Source organism: Brienomyrus brachyistius, unplaced genomic scaffold (genome assembly GCF_023856365.1).
Source record: "Brienomyrus brachyistius isolate T26 unplaced genomic scaffold, BBRACH_0.4 scaffold594, whole genome shotgun sequence".
Lineage (NCBI taxonomy): Eukaryota > Metazoa > Chordata > Actinopteri > Osteoglossiformes > Mormyridae > Brienomyrus > Brienomyrus brachyistius.
This window is the reverse complement of record NW_026042869.1, coordinates 1-20,163: the sequence shown is the minus strand read 5'-3', so window position 1 is coordinate 20,163 and position 20,163 is coordinate 1. Positions and strand designations below refer to the sequence as shown.

General features: G+C 43.6%; 1 protein-coding gene across 1 annotated transcript; it reads right to left on the bottom strand.

Moving 5' to 3' along the window:
• Nucleotides 1-1,139: 1,139 nt before the first annotated feature.
• On the bottom strand, nucleotides 1,140-19,226 carry LOC125729252 (intersectin-2-like; the record flags this gene model as incomplete). Its single annotated transcript, XM_049005670.1, has 16 exons — nucleotides 1,140-1,353; nucleotides 1,912-2,085; nucleotides 2,210-2,293; nucleotides 3,000-3,082; nucleotides 3,222-3,343; nucleotides 3,596-3,808; nucleotides 4,031-4,198; nucleotides 12,707-12,805; nucleotides 13,137-13,320; nucleotides 13,695-13,801; nucleotides 14,028-14,149; nucleotides 17,940-18,131; nucleotides 18,224-18,320; nucleotides 18,518-18,639; nucleotides 18,887-18,932; nucleotides 19,060-19,226. Coding segments are annotated over 16 exons (2,138 nt in total), but the record flags the coding sequence as incomplete, so codon positions are not given.
• Nucleotides 19,227-20,163: the final 937 nt, after the last annotated feature.

The following is a 20,163-nucleotide window of genomic DNA, read 5'->3' as shown; positions in this document are numbered from 1 at the left end:
GCAGCAGCCTGACAAACCAGCAGCAGCCTGACAAACCAGCAGCAGCCTGACCCTGACAAACCAGCAGCCTGACAAACCAGCAGCCTGACAAACCAGCAGCCTGACAAACCAGCAGCCTGACAAACCAGCAGCCTGACAAACCAGCAGCCTGACAAACCAGCAGCCTGACAAACCAGCAGCCTGACAAACCACCAGCCTGACAAACCACCAGCCTGACAAACCACCAGCCTGACAAACCAGCACCCTGACAAACCAGCACCCTGACCCTGACCTGATGTGTGTCTTACATATAAGGTTCAGAATTACCTGTTTTAGTTTCCATTCATACCTTTATGAATTAAGATTTTCTGAGTGGAAATGTTAAAATCATATAACAATATTTTAACAGTGGAATGAATGCATAAGCAATTAAGGAACTGTTAGTTAAATCCACATGAAGCAACATAACGTCTTTAGTAGTAAAATGTGATGTATCTAGGAGTGACAATATGTTTCCAAACATTTGTATGTGCTGTGGTTTGCTGACACTAAATAATGTTAGGGGAAACAAAAAAACGACCTATTGACAGTTACAGGGTAGTGTGATTCTTGTAATAAACTTAGTTTTACCAAAGTCCTGTGTTAGTATTCAGTACAACATACACTGCATACATCCATCTTGCTTTCAGTGAGGGAAGATTTTTCTTTAAAAAAAAAAAAAAAATTTGTTCCTTGGTAAAGTTGGTTTGTCTCACAGGTACCGAATTTGTATAATTAAAATAAGATAAGATATTGACATAATATATTTTTGGTTTTATAAACAACTGACAGGAAAAACAAAAACCTGAGATATTACCATATCCAGTGGTAAACAATAATCAGTCCCAAAAGGGCTTTCCTATATTTTGCATTTGTGTCAAACGTCCACATTATCAGAAGTACTCAGGAGTCCAGACGGTCTCCAGCAGCACTGGCATACAGCTCTCAGCTCACAGACGCCACCTGGCGAGTGAACGTGGCAGAACCCTGTCTGTGCTGGAGCCGGACTGCCCGTGGCATCAGCCTAGAACCTGCTCTGCTGATGCTTGCCGCTGGTTCCGGGGATCGGAATGAGCATCTCGTCAGGAAGCCTCAGCTCTGTCCGTTTGTCTTGGGAAGCGGGGTGGAGGCGGGGGCGGGGCGGGGGGCGTATGGCATGGCACCAATCCGCGTCGCCTCATTTGAGAGATTTTTGGTCGAACAGCTGCAGGTCCAGGCGCACCCACACCTCGCCTGTCGGCACCTCGTGCAGCAGCAGGCGCCTTGTCGCTGCTCCCTTGTTTTCCAGCTCCTTCTTGATGGTGGCCACAGGAACTTCAGTGCGGCCCAGGAAGTCTAACAATGATACAAGCAGCCATGATGAAAGCGGCCACCATCAAACGCTAGTAATAGAACACAGGCCATTGTGGCACAATGAAAGAAATTAAGCAATAGGGGGGGGAAAGAAATAAACGGTCAAACACAAAAGAAATTATCTAGTAGAAGGGTTGCAGTGAGACTGCAGAATATACCAGGGCATAAAGTAGAGAACGTAGTTCATCTGTATGTGTTCTTGGGCTGTAGGAGTAACCCGTACAAATACAAAGAGAATGTTCAAACTCACACACACAGAACCAGGGGGAGGATATGGAACCAGAACCCTGAAGCATGAAACCACAGTGATACCCCATGGAGAAACTTAAAATGACGTGTAATAAATAAATAAATTAAAAATAAATTAAAAGTTAAATTAAAAAAAAAAAAAACAAGACGAAACTTCAAATATGACACCCAAATTTTTCTAAGGGAAATTTAACATCAGCACATTTAACATCAGAACTGTTCCCAAGACGAATTTCAGGAAGTGTCAACGTGTAAAAAGAGGAGAAATAAACATCTGAAGAAAGGACTAACCATCGGGAGAGAACTGGTCCCTCTTGAAGATGGTGACACATAGAACATCCTGGTACAGGTCCTTAATGAAGAACTGACAGTTGAAGTTCCACTTGGGGTTGATTGTGTCATTTATTGTCCGGGAGGTGAAACACTGTGCCCCCATGGTCACCTCGCAATATGGATTACTCTTTCCTGGAGGGTGTAGGCCATCAAAAAAAACCATTAAACCCAACCATCAAGCCATACATGAGGTACAAGGCATTAGGGGGTTAGCGGCTGGAGTTTCGGGAGATAGGACTTGACCTTTGACCCTCACCATTGGGCTTGCAGGGCTTGAGCTCTGTGGCCTCCAAAATAGTGACCAGCAGGCGGCCAATGCCACTGGTTTTCAGGGAACGAGCTGGAAATGCATACAGCAAGTGATGCATGAGTCGAAAGACCAAGGAACAATAAATAAGATTCATAATAAAGAAGTTAAGATGCAAGGAACTCCCAAGGAATTGGCAGAAATAAGATACAGCAACTGGAAAAAAAAAACTGTAGTTAATGGGGCACTGCAGTCTATGATAGGGTTATCAAGGGTTCAGTAATGAAGGTCTGCATAAATAGACTGTACAGCAACCAAAAGGGAAAGTAGTAGGTTCTTAAACTGCAACGGATGTGTTCACTGGAAAAACAGGCTGTGTAAAAGAGGGAAACTCAAATTCAGGAAAAACCAGTGCTCAGCTACAAACTCAGACCAAGATTTTGTTTTTACAAACCAGTTGAGTAGCCTTTGACTGACTCTCTATGCTCAACTGGTTGGAAGAAACAAATTCTTGCTCATGGGGTTTGTAGGTTCTGGCTGTGAAACGTCCAACATGGACTAAAACATGGGGTCAGGGTTCTGAAACACTGAATAGGGTAATGAATATATACTGGTGACTTAGAGGATTTTATATTACAGATACATAAATATACACACACACACATACATATAACTAAATTAAATAGGAAAAGGACAAGCAATTTTGTAGACAGATGAATAAAACCATTACATAATCAAACTGGACTGAAGGGTTATGCTAAGACACTGAAAAGGATTAAATGCAAATAAAATAGTTCACCTTGGTAAGCTTTCTCTCGCTTCTTCTTCTCAGTCTCTATGAAATGTTCTGAAGCAGCTTTGATTTTCTGCGCCCAGGCAGTCCTGATTGATTAAATAAGAAGAAACACCTGATTTGTTACCAGAACAGGACACCGAGGGAGCCTCCTTGTGGACTGAAGCCACAGCTTCCTTGTTCAATTCTCCTTAGTCTCTTCTCTAACTCCCTTCCTTCCCCACTAACCTCTCATTGATGTTCTCTGTCCTGAGAGTATAAACACGGTCGATGTGGGAGATGTGGAAGATTGGCTCATCGCTAGACGGATCGGAGGGCATCTTCACCAGAACTTCATTTAGAAACACGGGCTGGTTGGATAGAAGACCAAAATCGGGTCATAGACTCGCATTAAATTGGAAGTACACACAGTAGAGAAAGCCCGTAAAAATGGGCTAAACATACAACTAAGGAAATGGCACCTCTTTCTAGAAAGTTCTACTCCGAATTGTATGGATATGAAAAGTTCATTTAAAACGCAATGTATGATTTTGTGCCGTAAATGTAACTGTCTGGTATTGCTAGCCCCCTCCATTACTCCCCAGCATGAAAAAGAGTCTCACGTTCTTGTACATCTTGAACTGCATGTTGCACTTGGGACTGAAGAGCTTATCCGTCCCTGATGAGGTGAACTGCTTCACTGCTTGGGTGAGCAGCAGGAAGTCATTGAAGAGGAAGGTGTATAACTCCTTGTTGCTCTTAGTTTTATAGACCTTGCCGCTGTGTAGCAGCTTTCGGGGACCCAGGCAGTTGGTCAAGGAGTTGAATATCAAGTTCTGTAGGGAAATGGAACAATTGGAAGTGTCCAGTAAACTGTAGGAAAGCTGCAAAAATCCAGACCCTAACTTGTAGTAGGATTAACTCTGTAGACGACTTTGTTAGAGGCTGTGCATGTAAACAAACATTTGTTAAGAACTTCAGGAGGGAATATTGTAGATTATATAAAACCCAGGCTATAGACAAGAGCTTCGTGATATAGTTGCATTAGATGTGCTCACCTCAGTGATGCCTTCACACTGGACATGGCTCTGAATCCACTCTAACCTGTCGGAGTTCTCCTTCTCCCGGACCCCCTCGTTGACCTGCAGACAGAGCTCCTCGGCCCTGTCCAGAGCCTCCCGCAAGTGTCCATGGTCCAAGTGATTCTCTGGAGTGTTCTCGAGAATCTGGGGAGCAGGAGATTTGGAAATAGGTCTGGGACCTGCCTAAGAATGAACTCTGTCTTTGGACAAGGACTGTGGAGTTCAGGGTAGAGTGAAGTTACTGGCGGTTTGATGTTAATCAGATCCATCCATCCATCCATCCATCCATAAATAAACTGGTGCAGCACGTTTTGTAACAGTTGACATCCAACATTTCACAATACCCATACTCACTGTTAGGTTGAAGAAACAGTTGTTAATCATTTCTGTATGATCAGCAATGAGTGTAAATATATATGTATACGTTATTTCTTATCTTCTAGCCACATACTCTTAGCTATTGTACTCTAAGTAGGTGGTTAACAGCTGCCTACTTAGATAAGAATCTCACTTCCCTCTCTTGCGCCCCCCATTGACTATAAATAAAGAAGCCAAGGGGAACCACCCTTTGTAACACATTCTGCTGTAGTTTGCATTGCAGAGAGTGTGGGTACCCTTGCAAGTAAAACTGTAACCTGTGTGTGTCTCGTAAATGTGGAGTTGGGGTGGAAACGCCGGGCGCTTTCCCCAACATAGAATTTGGTCCTTCGAGCCGGATCCGAGGAACCCCGAAGACGTCTCCAGTACGCCGAGAGAAGCGACACCGAAGTCTGTCGACAGCCACTCGAAGTCGGGTGCAAGAAAGACCTGTGATGTGAATTCGTCATCAGGCCGGTGGTTAGAACTGCGCTCGACGTCTGGTGATGTCTGAAGGACCTCGGTGACGGATCAGAGAGCACACTATACAGGTGAGAGATACGGCACCTAAGTGAGTAGGTGGCCAAGTGAGAGATACGGCACCTAAATAAGTAGGTGGCCAAGACATGCATGTGGTTGAGGTTAGCCGAAATTAACCGGGAGAGAAAGTAGGCGTTGTTGGAAATATATATATTGATGTATGTGGATGTGTTTTTATAGGTTTTAGATTAACCTACACGATCCACCCTAAAAGCAACAACATACTGGTGACTGAAGGATCAAGGACGGGTTTCATCCCTGAAAACTAACACCGCTGCTCTAATAGGGAGCAGTAGAAGGCCGTGTTAGTGTCCTCCTGAGGTCTCATGCCAGATACTTGCTTTTAGGATTTTTTATTTTTTGTAGTGTATCCATTAAAAGGTAACAATGGGGAAGAATCAAAGTAAACAAATGGAACTAGAGGGAGATGAGAAGTTTATGGAAGGATATAAGCCAGGATCAGGACAAATAAGTAGATGGAGGAAAAAACATGGGTTTGAAGGAAAACTCCACACTCCAGATATATATAAAAGCTCACAGACTTTTGTATAAAAGCTAAACTTAAAACTGGAGATGTTACAGACTACCAATAAGAAAGAAGGTAAAGACAGAAAAAAAGAATATGTTTTTTCTGATGCATGGTTGGAACAAAGTAAGTTAAGAGATGTACGTAGAAAACAGAGTATGCAACAATTACATGGAAGGATAGAGATAGTGTTTATGAGACGAGCAGATTATGGCAGAATAGCGCAATGTAAACAAAAAGATGGAGAGGAACCTGAGGATTTTATGGATAGAATGAGAGTTGTATTTAGAGGAAACTCAGGGATCCCATTTGATGAAGAGGCAGTAGGAGTGTACCAACAACAGCTAAAACGAGCTTTTGTCGCAGGCCTAAAGCCCGAATTGCGAAAATATCTTGACAAACATTGGGTACATCAGAATACTGGTTCAGTCCAACAAGCACTAGAATATGCCCAACACGCGCAGAGAGCGCAGAAACAGGAAAAGACAGACACAATATTCAGCGCCTCAGATGTAGTAGCGTTAGTGCAAATGAATCCTCCGGGGAGGGGAGGATTCAGAGGAAGGTCAAGAGGCCGAGGAAGGGGGAGAGGTGTTTTCAGAAACAATTACAGGAATTCGTCTCAGCAAGATAACATTTGCTGGACATGCAGGAAACCTGGACACTTAGCTAGGAATTGTAGAGTAGGGAAACAACCATATAACCCAAACTCCATTGAAAACAATGATCAATGACCCCCCTCGGAGGCCCCTGTTACCGACACCATCCGAGGCAAAACAGAGGTGATTTTAAGAAAGGAAACGGAGGTCACTTTACAAGACCTTTTAGATAAAGAAATAGATGACAAGTGTGTCAGTTATTAGCAGAAAGGCAGTGGGAAACCTTGCCAAGTCGGAAGTTAGTCATAAACGGCAAAGTATATAAATGTCTGTGTGACACTGGAGCATGTAGGACTGTCCTAACCTCCAGTCCTCCCGGAGTCACATATTCTTCATCAGTCATAAATATAAAAACGGCAGGAGGTCAGACAGACAGACATCAGTTAACAAACCCAGTTGCAGTAAAAGATAAGGAAACTGGACTTGAATGTCAAGCACAGGTGTTAATAAGCCCTTCTTGTCCTGTTAACTTGTTAGGTCGAGACCTTATGGTACAAATGGGCATTAGCGTGGTTGCCACAGCCACTGGCATGAAAGCAATCGTAAATGAGGAAGCTTATGTTGTGCAAGGAACCACAACACCACAATATTACTGGTCTCTGGACCTAGGGGGAACTGCACAGACACGAGAATTATTGCGGAAAACTAGAGAAAAGCAGTCCCCTAGACAGGCCCAGTTCATGCCTGACGATGCCTTACACGTCACTATGTGGTACAAAGACACCCTTGGACCAGATTATGTCTATGACAAAACGTTTCATGCCCTCCAAGACACTTGTATAATATATGTATGTTAACCCCACCACTGGGTTTTCAGCAGCCTCAGTCATTTTATCTAACAAGCAACAAGCTGTATTTAGAGAGAGAACACCACACGTATCTCTTTCAAAACCACCCCAGATGCAGTGGAGAGATGTAGAGATGTTCTTACGAGATTCTATGCACAGTTACAATGACTACCAACCCGTATCTGGCTCCTGTTGGAGCTATGATGAGAAACACAATGTGTGGCGGTTTCCTTTGGGATGGAGAGTTCAAACCACTCCCACCACACACTTAAAGGACCCAACCTGACAAATTTTTTCAACCCTGGAGGAGGGATCATGTCCAGATCTAGATCGCCTTCCAGAAGGGTTGTGGTCGTCCTCCCCCACTGATGTAGGGCTGGTAAAGGGATTCCCACCTTACAAAGTAACTGTGAAATCAGAACACCGTCCGGCAATACCCATTAAAACCTGAAGCAGAGAAAGGTATAGCCCCTGTAGTGCAAGACATGTTAGCATCAGGAATATTGCGAGAGGCTCCTGAAGCCACTTGCAACACTCCTATCTTTCCAGTCCAGAAGGGACATACAGGGAAATGGCGCATGGTGCAGGATTTAAGACCTGTTAATAACATAGTGCAACATGCAGCACCAGACGTGCCTAACCCACACTTATTGCTCAACTCATTGACTCCTGATAAAAGCTACTTCTCAGTAGTGGATCTTAGTAATGCATTTTTCTCAGTACCATTGCACCCTGATTCTCAACATTTATTTGGATTTACCTATAAAGGGAAAAAATATACATATACTAGACTCCCTCAGGGATTTTCTGAAAGCCCACATGTATATACCATGGCCCTTAGATACTCTATGAGTACCTGTGAAATACCATCACATAGTCAGGTATTACTATACGTGGATGATATCTTAATAGCAGCAGATTCAGAACAACATTGCAAAGAAACTACCCTAACTGTGCTTCAGCATTTATACAATACTGGACAATACTAAACAGAAGTTGCAGTACTGCAAAAAGACAGTTGTCTATTTAGGGCATAACCTTTCACAAAAAGGTCGCTCGCTGCTAGAGATAAGGAAACAAGCTATACAGGAAGCACCTAAACCACAGACTAAACAACAGATGCAATTATTGTAGAGAATGGTTACCAGATTATGCTTTTCTAGTTCAACCTTTGCAAAATTTAATATACGGGAAGGAGATGACTCTAAAGGACAAAATACAATGGACTGAGGACGGAGAAAATGCTTTTACAAATTTAAAAAGAATGTTGCAAACCAATGTGACCCTTGCTCTACCAGATTATCAACAACCATTCACCCTATGTGTAGATGCTAATCAAGGTTATATGAAAGCAGTATTAACACAGCCATTCGGAGCAAAAGAGAGACCGTTAGCATTCTATTCAAAACGATTAGATGCAGTAGCAGCTGGCTTTCCACAGTGTTTACAGGCCTGTGCAGCTGCTGCAGAAGCAGTAAAGGTATCAGCAGAATTGGTACTTTGTCACCCCCTCATACTTAAAGTTCCTCATTCTGTGTCTCTAATCTTGTTGCAGACACCGCTTCCATTCTTAACACATACAAGACATCTTACCTTAGTGTCACTTTTGCTCTCACAACGTAACATTGAACTTCAGCGGTGTGGCCTATTGAACCCTAGTACGCTTCTCCCTACCGCAGAGGATGGGGAGCCACATTCTTGCAAAGCAACAATAGAAGAACAAACAAAACCAAGAGCAGATATTCTGCAAACTTTTATACCAGGATCAGAAGTTGTTTATGTAGATGGCTCAGCATCAAAAAATGATATGGAAAAAAATAAAGTTGGGTATGCTGTAGTTACATCTACTGAAGTGTTAGAAGCCAATGCACTCCCTTCTACTTGTTCAGCACAAGCGGCTGAACTTTATGCTGTGATCAGGGCATGTGAACTGTTCAAGAACAAGTCACTTACTATCTACACTGATAGTCAATATGTGTTTGCAGCTGTCCATCACCATGCAAGAGTCTGGAAAAATAGAGGTTTTAGAACATCACAGGGCACATCTCTTACTCATACGAATTTGCTACTTAGATTATTAGACGTTGTGCATTTACCGACTCACTTTGCACTGTGCAAATGCAAAGCACACCAGACTGATGACTCTGCAGAAACCGCAGGAAATAGTTTTGCAGATAAAACCGCCAAAGAAGCGGCACTGAAACAACCTACCTTATCAGTGGCAGACATTCTTTTTATAGATAGCGATGTGCTATGTGATGCACAGATTCATGCTCCTAAAATAGAAGTACAAAGTTGGATCAAAAGAGGAGCAATACAACGAGAGAAAGTTTACTATATGAATGACAAGCCCATCCTACCAAAAAATTTATACAAAACAGCTGCTTTGGTGAGCCATGGAAATACTCATGTCTCAACAGGAGGGATGGTACATATCATACAACAATATTTCTATGCTATAAATTTTTCTGATTATGCAAAACAATTTTGTAGGACATGCTTAATTTGTTGTAAACACAATGCACAAGGAAACATCAGACCAAAACGTGGCCAGTTCCCCACAGCTGAGTATCCGTTTCAAGTTGTACATATGGATTTTATTGAATTATCTTGGTCACAAGGAAAGAAATACTGTCTAGTTATTATAGACACCTTTTCTAAGTGGGTAGAAATATACCCTGTAAAGCATTGTGATGCAATGACCGTTGCAAAATGTTTGGTAAGCCATTATTTCCCTACCTATGGCATACCTCATATTATAAGATCAGACAATGGGACTCATTTTGTAAATCAGACTATGTCCCTTTGCTCACAAGCATTAGGTTTTACGCTTAAGAATCATTGTGCGTATCACCCCCAGAGCGCAGGCTTAGTGGAAAGGACCAACGGCACTATTAAAACAAGGCTAAAAAAGACAATGGAAGAGACAAAAAGGCCGTGGCCAGAATGTTTGTCTCTAGTAAAATTATGGATGAGAATAACTCCCACTCCTGCAGGATTAACACCTTTTGAAATAGTGTATGGTAGACCATTTCCCCTAGCAACTGAAATGAATGACATAGAAAAAGCAGACCGAGAAAATACGCTGGCTGATTGGATGCGTAAACTACTAACATCACAACAAAAACATAGCCCCAGTAGTCTGCCGGTAAATTCTGTTTCTACTCAACAGGATAACTTGCAGCCGGGAGATTGGGTCCTGGTCAAGGTCCTGTTGCGGAAAGATTGGAGCACACCTCGGTGGGACGGTCCTTATCAAGTCCTCCTCACAACACCAACAGCAGTAAAGATCGCAGAACGACCTTCCTGGATACACAAAAGTCACTGTAAACCCATCAAGCCCTTATCAGAGGCCTCAGCAACAGAGTAGCAGTGGAAGTCCGCTACAAAGGCACAGTAACCAATAGGGTGCTGTTGTCTCAACCCGGTGAAGAAAACAACTGAGCTGCACTCTATTTAGGATGGCCCTGATAGGGTGGGGATGTGGTAAAGTGACTCTAGGGGTCATTCTTGTTGTAGGACTTGTATGGTTGTCCTGGCTCTCACCAGCTCCATTACAGCACCTACGGCGATGGACCCATGATGACTTCCATCTACGCCCGTTGCCCGCTGACCACTCACATCCATTTATGCAAAACTACTGGTACCGATATGTACATGATACTGTAACAGCGAAAAATGTGACAAATTGCTATGTTTGTTCAGTAATGCCCACTCATAGTGAAGGACCTACGGTGTATGGTAAAGCTATGAACATATCCCAAGCCAAGTGCGCTGCTTCTTTCGCAGGAATAGGATACCAGAGCCGTCTTTCCCTTATATTTTCGCTAGCAGGGGAAGATGTGAACATAACTATACCTGGGACTAATAGAATGACAGTGGTCCGAATTAAGTATCAGGAGGCTACAGGAAACTACCCAGATGACGTTGGGTTTCAAAATGGTACCTGTATACAGGATTTCTGGGTAGACTTCGCTGTTGCTAAAACTAATGTCTCACTTCCTTTTTCTGTCTTGATGGACCGAGACCCACTGACATATCAGCATGCCATTTGTTTTAAGCAAGATAATGGTACGCGATGGATAGGAGGAAACACCACGAACTGTAACCTAACATATGTAGACAGCATGTATGGATCTCCAATTTCGATGCTTCGCCCCAGTAATGGAACATATTGGGTGGACGGAGTAGCATGGTTGTGTGGACCTCGTGCATACTTTGTCTTACCACCGAACTGGTTTGGAGTGTGCGCTCTTATTTTTGTTTCAGATCACACCTTCCTGATAGCACAGGAAAGTAAAACTTTCTTCAGAAGCAGGAGAAGGCGTTCGATATCAATACAACCCCATGATAGTGTGTGGGGAACCGACGTGCCCGCTGAACATAAATTGTGGGGAACAGGCAGTAAAGTTATGCTGGCCCTGTTCCCTGGGCTAGGAATTGGAAAACTCATGCTACGCGTAGAAACTCTAAATTATAGACTAGGTCTATTTATGAATGATTCGATACTGATTAACCAAAAACAAAATGAACAATTAGACATAACCAGACAGATGGTAATCCAGAATCGTATGGCATTAGACCTACTGACAGCCGCACAAGGAGGAGTATGTGTCCTCCTGAACCAAACGTGCTGCACTTACATTCCTGACAATGTGCACTCACCCAATATGACATCTGCCTTAGACCGCCTCCGAAACTTACAAAAAGTGATGACCATGGACAGTCGACCGCAGTCCTCCTCATCCTGGTTAGACTGGTTTATTACAGGAACATGGTGGTCAATACTGATGAAAACATGCCTACCTCTTCTTTTGTTTTTCATTTTATTTTTCTGTTGTTTTATTACTGTTATACCATGTTTGAAAATGTTTATTAATCAAGCTCTTAATGCTGCTTTTCGGACACGCAGTACAATGTTTCTCTCCCTTACCCAAACTATAGAGACAGAGCCTGTTTCCAGCGATGGCGATGAAGAAGACATATAATTCATAATGACGGCCGAGCCGAAAGCACCCGTGCAGGGCTCGGACCTGAAGAAACGGAATTAAATGTTTTCCAGGATAATGACAATGTGGTCTAAATGAAGGTTGTACCTAAAGTGCTTTTGCAACTTCTACAATGTTGATGCTTCTGATCATACTGTCATGATAAACAGGAGGGACTGTTAGGTTGAAGAAACAGTTGTTAATCAATTCTGTATGATCAGCAATGAGTGTAAATATATATGTATACGTTATTTCTTATCTTCTAGCCACATACTCTTAGCTATTGTACTCTAAGTAGGTGGTTAACAGCTGCCTACTTAGATAAGAATCTCACTTCCCTCTCTTGCGCCCCCCATTGACTATAAATAAAGAAGCCAAGGGGAACCACCCTTTGTAACACATTCTGCTGTAGTTTGCATTGCAGAGAGTGTGGGTACCCTTGCAAGTAAAACTGTAACCTGTGTGTGTCTCGTAAATGTGGAGTTGGGGTGGAAACGCCGGGCGCTTTCCCCAACACTCACTCTTCTGCCTGAAGTTTTTGCATTTCATTGGTATTTAACTCCAGCAAAACAGCACATTCTTTCTTGTATTTGCTGACCATGATGATGGTCACAACCATTATCATTTGGTCCCCAAAGGAATTGACACGAACTGCATCTTTGGCAGGGCAAAGTCATACGTAGCAGCAACCCAAATTGAGCTAAATCCAAGGCAAATTGGATGAGGCTAATTCGTCATGCCTCCCACATCGCACACTGAAGGAGGGACCACGGGTGACAATGTGCAGGACTTACGTTCTTTATGATGAGTGGATAGCGGGTGATTCTCTGCATAGGCTTCAGCAGGAAGCTGGACAGTGGCATACCTTTACACCGGTGATCTGTAGCGATTTTCTGAGAGAGAGACACACACACACTTAGGAGTCAGAAACCCTAGCCTACGTCCTTATCTAAAGCACCACTCTAAATTTCAGTCTAGGTGCTTTAGAAGAGTTGAGTCCAGAGGTCTCATAGAACATAGTATTGGCCCGCAAGATATCTTTGTAATTCATTTCAGAAGAAAATAAAGAACAGTTCAACATCCATTTAACCCGCTACCGCTTTTTCACTGAGGACATTTGGACGGCTGCAATTCTCCCGCTTACCGATCGCTCTGGAACAGCCTTTAACAATGAACTATCTACCCCTCCCATTTGTTCCAGGGCTGCTGCCCACCATTCCTCACCTTGAGGAAGTCCTTGAACTCGGGTTCCTTGTCAGTCTTTTGTTGCAGCAGGGCTGCACCGTTAAGCTGGCAGCTGCAGAAGCGGATGTAGGCCTGCATGTGCGAGAGCTCCGAGGCCAGGATGTCCCCAATCATCTGCACCGGCATCTTCTCGCCACCCGTTTTCTTCCTCACCCTCAGTGCCCTGCCATTCACAAACACAATCACCAAAACCGCAAAGGCCGCCAAGTCCAGTACCAAGCAATTTCTTCGTAAAAGTTCAGGTGAGTTTCAAAAACAGAATGCTGGCCAGTGCCATTCTCAACAAACATTCCAGTTTCCATGATCTTTAAGTGCAAAAACTGTGCAGCCTGTTTTGTTATTATCCATCGACTGCATAGATAATTCCTTTTCCTGGCACTTCTCTATTTCTGGGACTTCACTCTGCCTATGACATTTGCTGTTGTGGGACACGATACTCGCAGTTCGTATTCCTAGAGCAAGGTGGCAGCATCGGATCACGTTTCATTCCCAAGAATTTCAGCTACCAAGAAGAAACAAGCTTGTGGAAAGACACACTTGTGAAGTTTGGTGTTGGACATAATCAGGTCCTTCCAGTTGACGAAGATCATGGCCATTTCAACATCTGTCAGGCGTCCCGACTCAGACATGGGCTTGTAAAACACCTGGAGAAAAAAAAATGAGAGACGGGCAAAGTTGGAAAGGGTTAGTAAAGGTTAAGAGGGATAACAAAATGTTAGGGAAAATAAGTTAAACATGTTCTGGCACAAAAACCTACACTCAAAGCCCTATACATGAGATCCATGACAAGAATATAAAAACTCAAAACTGCAAATGCTTAAAGCAGACTGAAGTGCAAAGACCTCACGGGGGCCCCACTGCAGATCATACCTCCAGGACCAGCTGAAGGTCAGCCATGTATCGCTCCTCCGTCTCAATGAGCTCGTGGATGTAACCCTGTCGCTTCCTCTCCTGCGGACTCATGGTGTCCAGGCTGGTCAGGTCAGCACACCCTGCAGGGTCGGGGATGACGGGGGTGGGGGTGGGAGTGGGGGGGGGGGCAGCCGCGGTCAGCAGCTGTCTTGCGTGGCCCCAAACATGTGGCTAAACCACTGGCTTGAGAAGCCGCTACCCGGAGCTGTCGCTAAGTCACTGCGCGAGAACAACCCTCCCGTCCGTCTTACCTTTTGCTGAAAATTCAGATGCGCGCAGACGCTGAAACTCCATTGGGTAACTTTCAATACGCCTTTTTGCATGAGCCTCATCCCCAAGCCTTAAAAACCGCAGCCAGGTTTCCTCTCTCGAACCCATTTTGCCTGGGACTGTAACCATCCTAGTGCTTAGCTTCTTGAATAACCTGGTCCTGGATATATATATATATTAGACGCTAATAACCAAACCTCACACCATCCTTGTGTAAGACAATGACTTGCCAAAAAAAAGCAGGTGCTTTTTAAGCAAATCCTTTATTTTCACGATAAATGTACATATGTATAATTTGAGGCACATTTTCAAAGTAACACAGCTTGGGAACTTTAACACAGACAAACTGACTTGACTACTGCCAATGCACTGTGGGTAAATTCCCAGTGGGGCCAAATGAAACCTCAAACTGCATAGACTGTTTAACAATTAATGCAAGGGATTCATTCAAAATGCATCTCTCTTGCCAGCAGCATAAACAGATTGCAAATTTGCATAAACAGAGCAAACCTTTAATTGCTTGCAAAATGTTTTCCAAGTAGAGGATATTTTTCAGCTGTTAAATACCTTATTCAGACATTTCTATGCCTTACTGCAAGTAATCACACATATTGTAGACTGAGCACACAATATCACAGTCATCCATTTTTTTTTCATTAAACTGCACTTTCATATAAAATAAAATAAGTCAATACAACTAAGAGTAAAATCTGGGCAAACCAGGTTACATTCAAAATGCTTGTAGTTTTACTACAAAGTGCCGCAGCAGTGATGATTTCTTGAACACTGAGGCACAGAGAGTTTCACCCTGATGTGAGAGCAAAAGACCACACTTTATAAACCACCAAATCTGCCATTTTTATCCTTAACCGAGTAATACGATTCTTTAGCATTTGTTCCAAGGACATTGTCAACACATGAATTTACCTCTGGCTAATAGTTACACTGGCATGGACCAAATAGTCAGCAGGCACCATGCAGAAGGATAATCTTCAGAGTCTAAACCTTAGTGACCAAAAAAAGAATTAGCCCATCTAACATCTGAATTTTATCAATAACCAAATAATCAATGGTATCTAACTGCAAGGCAGATTTTCATTTTAAGTTGCATGAAAAAGCAAAGTGTGAGGCTCAGTGGGCTAAAGCCTCGTTTTTCGCCCAGCCTCAGTACATCTGCGGGTCCTTCAGCAAGGCCCTTAACCCCCAGCTCCCTGGATGCTGCTATGGGTGGCTACCCTTTGCGGCCAGCTTGCTGTCACTTACAGAAAGCAAACTGGGGGTGGCGTAAAGAGAATTTCCCCATAGGGCTCAATAAAGTATCAATTATTATTAAATAAAGACATGTATCTTAGTTATAACTAGTTTTTAAACTTGTTAGAACCCAGAAACCGCAAAACATGTACTGTTAAACACCAGCAGGCCTTGTTTCGTTAAAGGTTATGCATATAATTACCTGAATTAACCACTCCATCTTGGTGGGGGGGGGGGGCATTTACATTGACGTTACCTCCCTAAGGTCACTTAAAGCAAAAAAAAATATATTCTAAAACATTTCCAGTATTATGGCAGATCAGCTGAAAACTCACAGCATCCTGGTCCAAACCCCCTCAGGCGGGAAAGCGGCAGACACTGCACCGGGGCACTAACAGGGCAAACCAAAGTCCACCAAAGCCCGCCGCGAGTGTTCGGAAAAAACAGCAAACAGTGAAGCAAGGACCCAGAACTTTGACCCTCGAATGGCTCACCGACCCCCACATAGGGAAAAGATGAAGGCTGCAACCAGTGTATGACTGCCTGCTTGAATACCCTTCCACTCCATACATTATAACAAATAACACCCTCAAAATACACAACTACATGTAAGGCAACAAAGGTTTCCCCTTAGTCTAGGTATGTATGACGAATATTCTACACACTATACCCATAGGCAAAACACAGTACTTAAAGAAGTACGTAAACAGCCAGTAATCGTTGAAGCTCATGTGTCGCCGTAGGCAAGCTACACCACCAGGGCCCCCTGTCTGCGACAAAGTGATATTGGCTGGCTAAGGCAGCGCCTCACCAAAAGATGGCACCCCAGGTGGCTGCCTATGTCACCTAATGGGTTGACCAGCACTGAGCACAGTACTATAGCTAAAGCCATGGGATTTCGTAGAGGGAGAGGATTAGGGTTAGGGTTAGGGTTAGCAGGGTTAGGGTTAGGGTTAGGGTTAGGGTTAGGTTTGCACTCATGGGGTTGGCAAAAAAAACCTACCAATGGAAAGCATGTACTGTGAACACACGCACACACACTTATGCAATTACCCAACGGTACGTAGCCCATAACTGAACTACAAGCTAAGCGTAAACGCACCGTTGCCTGCACAGATTATCCCAGATTTTCCATCTGCGCAGTAACATTCAGATATAACTGTCAGTGAGAGACGTTTTAACAAACAAACAAAAAAAAGTTAGGATACTCAATTGCACTTAGGGTAAAAAGCCATTTTTGAAAGAAAAATATGTTTTAAATAGTTAATGACTATGACTCTACATACCTTCACGCTCTCCCAAAAAGCTGTTTAAATGATATGCTTTATACTTTAAATATGGCATCAGCATCTATCACTGGCATTGTAATTGCTTTGCATCATAAGCAAGAACAATTTTAAAGACTAAAAACATGAATATAAAAATTACAGAGGGGGGCACTTGCTGTTGGACTGGTAGGTGTGTGGGACCTGCTTCAACACATGAGGAAAAAAATTTAAATAATAATAATAATAATAATAATAATATTAAAGCAGAAGTAAAAGAAAGTGAATTTGATGAGAAGGCAGGCCCTATCCAGCGAGGAAGCATTGACTGATATGGAGCACCTAAAGGGTATCTGAACAGCTCTGAGAAGCTGTGGAGGAAGAGGCAACGATGCCGTCCTACAAGAACAACACAGATAGAGGGAAAGATGGAGGGAAAGGTGGGGGGGAAAGAAGGGAAAGATGGCAGGAGAAGAGTGTAAGGAGGGTGGACGGATGGATGGAAGGAGAGGAGTGCTTCTCTGAAGCACAACTCTGAGAAGAAACCCAGTCCTAATAGGCGGATGGCAGAAGAGAGAGTATGCACGCCATGATGTGGAAACTCATCGACCCTCTCATCATGGTTTTTTATGAAGACATTTGCCAATACCAGGTAGTATCTTTCAAACTGCCCTACTTCACATCACCAGGCCTCCCATGAGGTCACCAATGAATCATTTCTTATCTGTGTTTAGGTTTCCCCTGCAGCACACAGCTACTGCAAACTCTCTCGATTCATCTTTGGACACAAACCATTTCTGTTCAGAAAGTCAGACCCAAGCAGGAAGCCAAACCGTAGCCTTGGTAGAGCTGCAGTCAGCAGGAGAACAGCCCTTTGAGAGACCCATACAATGCAGGTGGGCACTGTAACGTGGGTCAACTTTTACCCGAAGGTCACTTTCCACCTTAGATTTTGGAACTACCGCTCTCTCATTTATTGCCAACAGCATGAAACACTAGGCTGCAAACTTTGTATCTTAAGACATTTGCAACTATCAACAAGACAAACAAATATTACTTGGGGGGGGAAAAAAATTAAACTTACATTGTTGACTGGGATCGGACTCCGTGGTCATCTTGACGTAATTGGTGGGGAACAAGCCGACGACGCCATTCAGCTCCCCTTTCCACCAATCAGCATCGTCCTTGTTCAGCACATTGATCAGTTGACTTTTGGAGAAGCTCATCTCATCCTCGTTGCCCGCCTTGTAGTCGTACATGGTGATGACCTGGCAAACTGAAGGAACAGCCAACATGTAGGAAAGGCTGTTACGGAAGATGCAGACGGAGATCATCGCAGATCTTGGCATGTGATGCTGTTGATCTTACTTGGAACTGGAGCTGGTGTGGACTTCCCACTGGTGGGGCCCAAGAGCTTGACGTGGGAGGCGGGGAACCATCCGTTCTGGCGTTTTTTACCCCTAGCCTGGACAGATACAAGACAAGAGGTTCCTCATCAGGACATACATGCCAACCTAATTTAGGACAAATGCATCTGACCTGAGAGAGACCCGCAACTCAACTTCAATGCCTCCTCCCAAAAACAGCCCAGGATTAGACCTCATTATGGGCGGCCTCCACATTTGATTAACGTCACTATCATGACAACACGGGTCCACAGACCTGCAGAACCCCTTGCCACCACCCAGATGGGTTCTTGCCCTGGATGAGGATAAGCTGTCCCGGGGCCAGGCTCAGCTGCTCCGCTCCGGTGGCCGTGTACGCAGTCGTCACTTGGGCAACCTCTGTCATACACATTCACAAATGAATGCGAACGCAAACAAGCACACGTGTTCAAGGTAGATAGAGCTTCGCAACAGTCGGCACTCGCAAAGACTATTGAACACAGCTGTGTTTCATCTGTATACAGGACACAGCCTAGCTGCAGATGCACCAGCATCAACGGAAAGGCAAAGATAAAGGTGTGTGGTGGCTGCCAGTGAATTTCTTGGCTCTTTACTGAGTGGTGACTGTGGGATCCCGCATCCTTACCTGGCTTTTTGCCGACTCCACCTGACTTTCCAGTGGTGCTATATGTCTGTAGACAGACACACATATTGGTAGAGGTCAGAGTAGCAAAAGTTAGCCTGTCATGATTTATTATTTATAGACAATAAACTCTGCAGTTTAAGTATCTCTGAGAAAAGTCGTTCATGACAATTTACTTCAGATTCCTTTGGCGTTACGTAGTTGGAGGGGAAGACTCCACTCCTGTCTCCGATGTACCCTTTCCACCAGTCCCCTTCTCTTTCCGTCACAACGACGGTGTCTCCTTCGTTGAAAGTGAGGTCTCCTGACTCTGGGCTTTCATAGGTATATAAGGCTACATACTCTGATTGGATGAGAGACAGAATGGCCAAATGATTTTTAACTGCCACAAAACCTGCCTTCTGATTAGACAGAAAATCAACGGTCAACAGCCAGTGACAAAATCCGGCTTTCTCCTTTTCGACAATGGCCTCTCACACCAGACCCTGTTTCAAGGTTACTTCTGACATGCTAGCAGCAATACCATTAATATCAAGATGATTAAAAGGTACGCAAGAGAAGTCAAGATGACAATATGCTAGATTACAGATGGCCAAACAAAGTGAAGAGTAGTGACTGGCTAAAATGGAATGTTGGGTATCAAAGAAAGACACAATGTATGCAAAATGCGCTTCTGCTTAGCTTAATTTAACTTCTTTTCATTCAAATTCTTCCCTGGAAAAGAAACTTACCTTCTTGTAGAGTATTGTCAGGGTTATTGAACTCATCCACAGAAGAATATAGGGGTCTGGCAAAATAAAGTGAAAAAAAATGGATCGGCGATTCTGCTCATACGCATTTTTCAATAGAAAAAGAAAAAAATCCCTTACAAATTGATCTCGCTTATCTCAACCAATAATATAAGCACAAAAACATCACAATAGCATTCATAAGTGTTGAGTCAATCAGTCAAACCAAATTTACCATACTAAATCTAGCACATTTTCTCAAACATGTCACAAAGAAAAGGCAGGGATTATTTAAAATCACTCCTAGATGCCTGCCCCGAAAAATGCAAATCAAATACCACTTCAGTAATAAATACGTAGAAATATGGAATTAGAATAAGGAAATGGCTCAGTAAATGACCACCAGTCTCCAGGTAGCTGACAGGCTTTGGTCTGAGCAGAACCAGAACCCTTCTGGAACCTCCCGAGGAACCGCCAAGAGTGTCACTTACTCATTCCGGCTCAGCCCTGCACCCCATTCAGCTCCCCCAGCCACCAGTTTTCCTGCTGCTC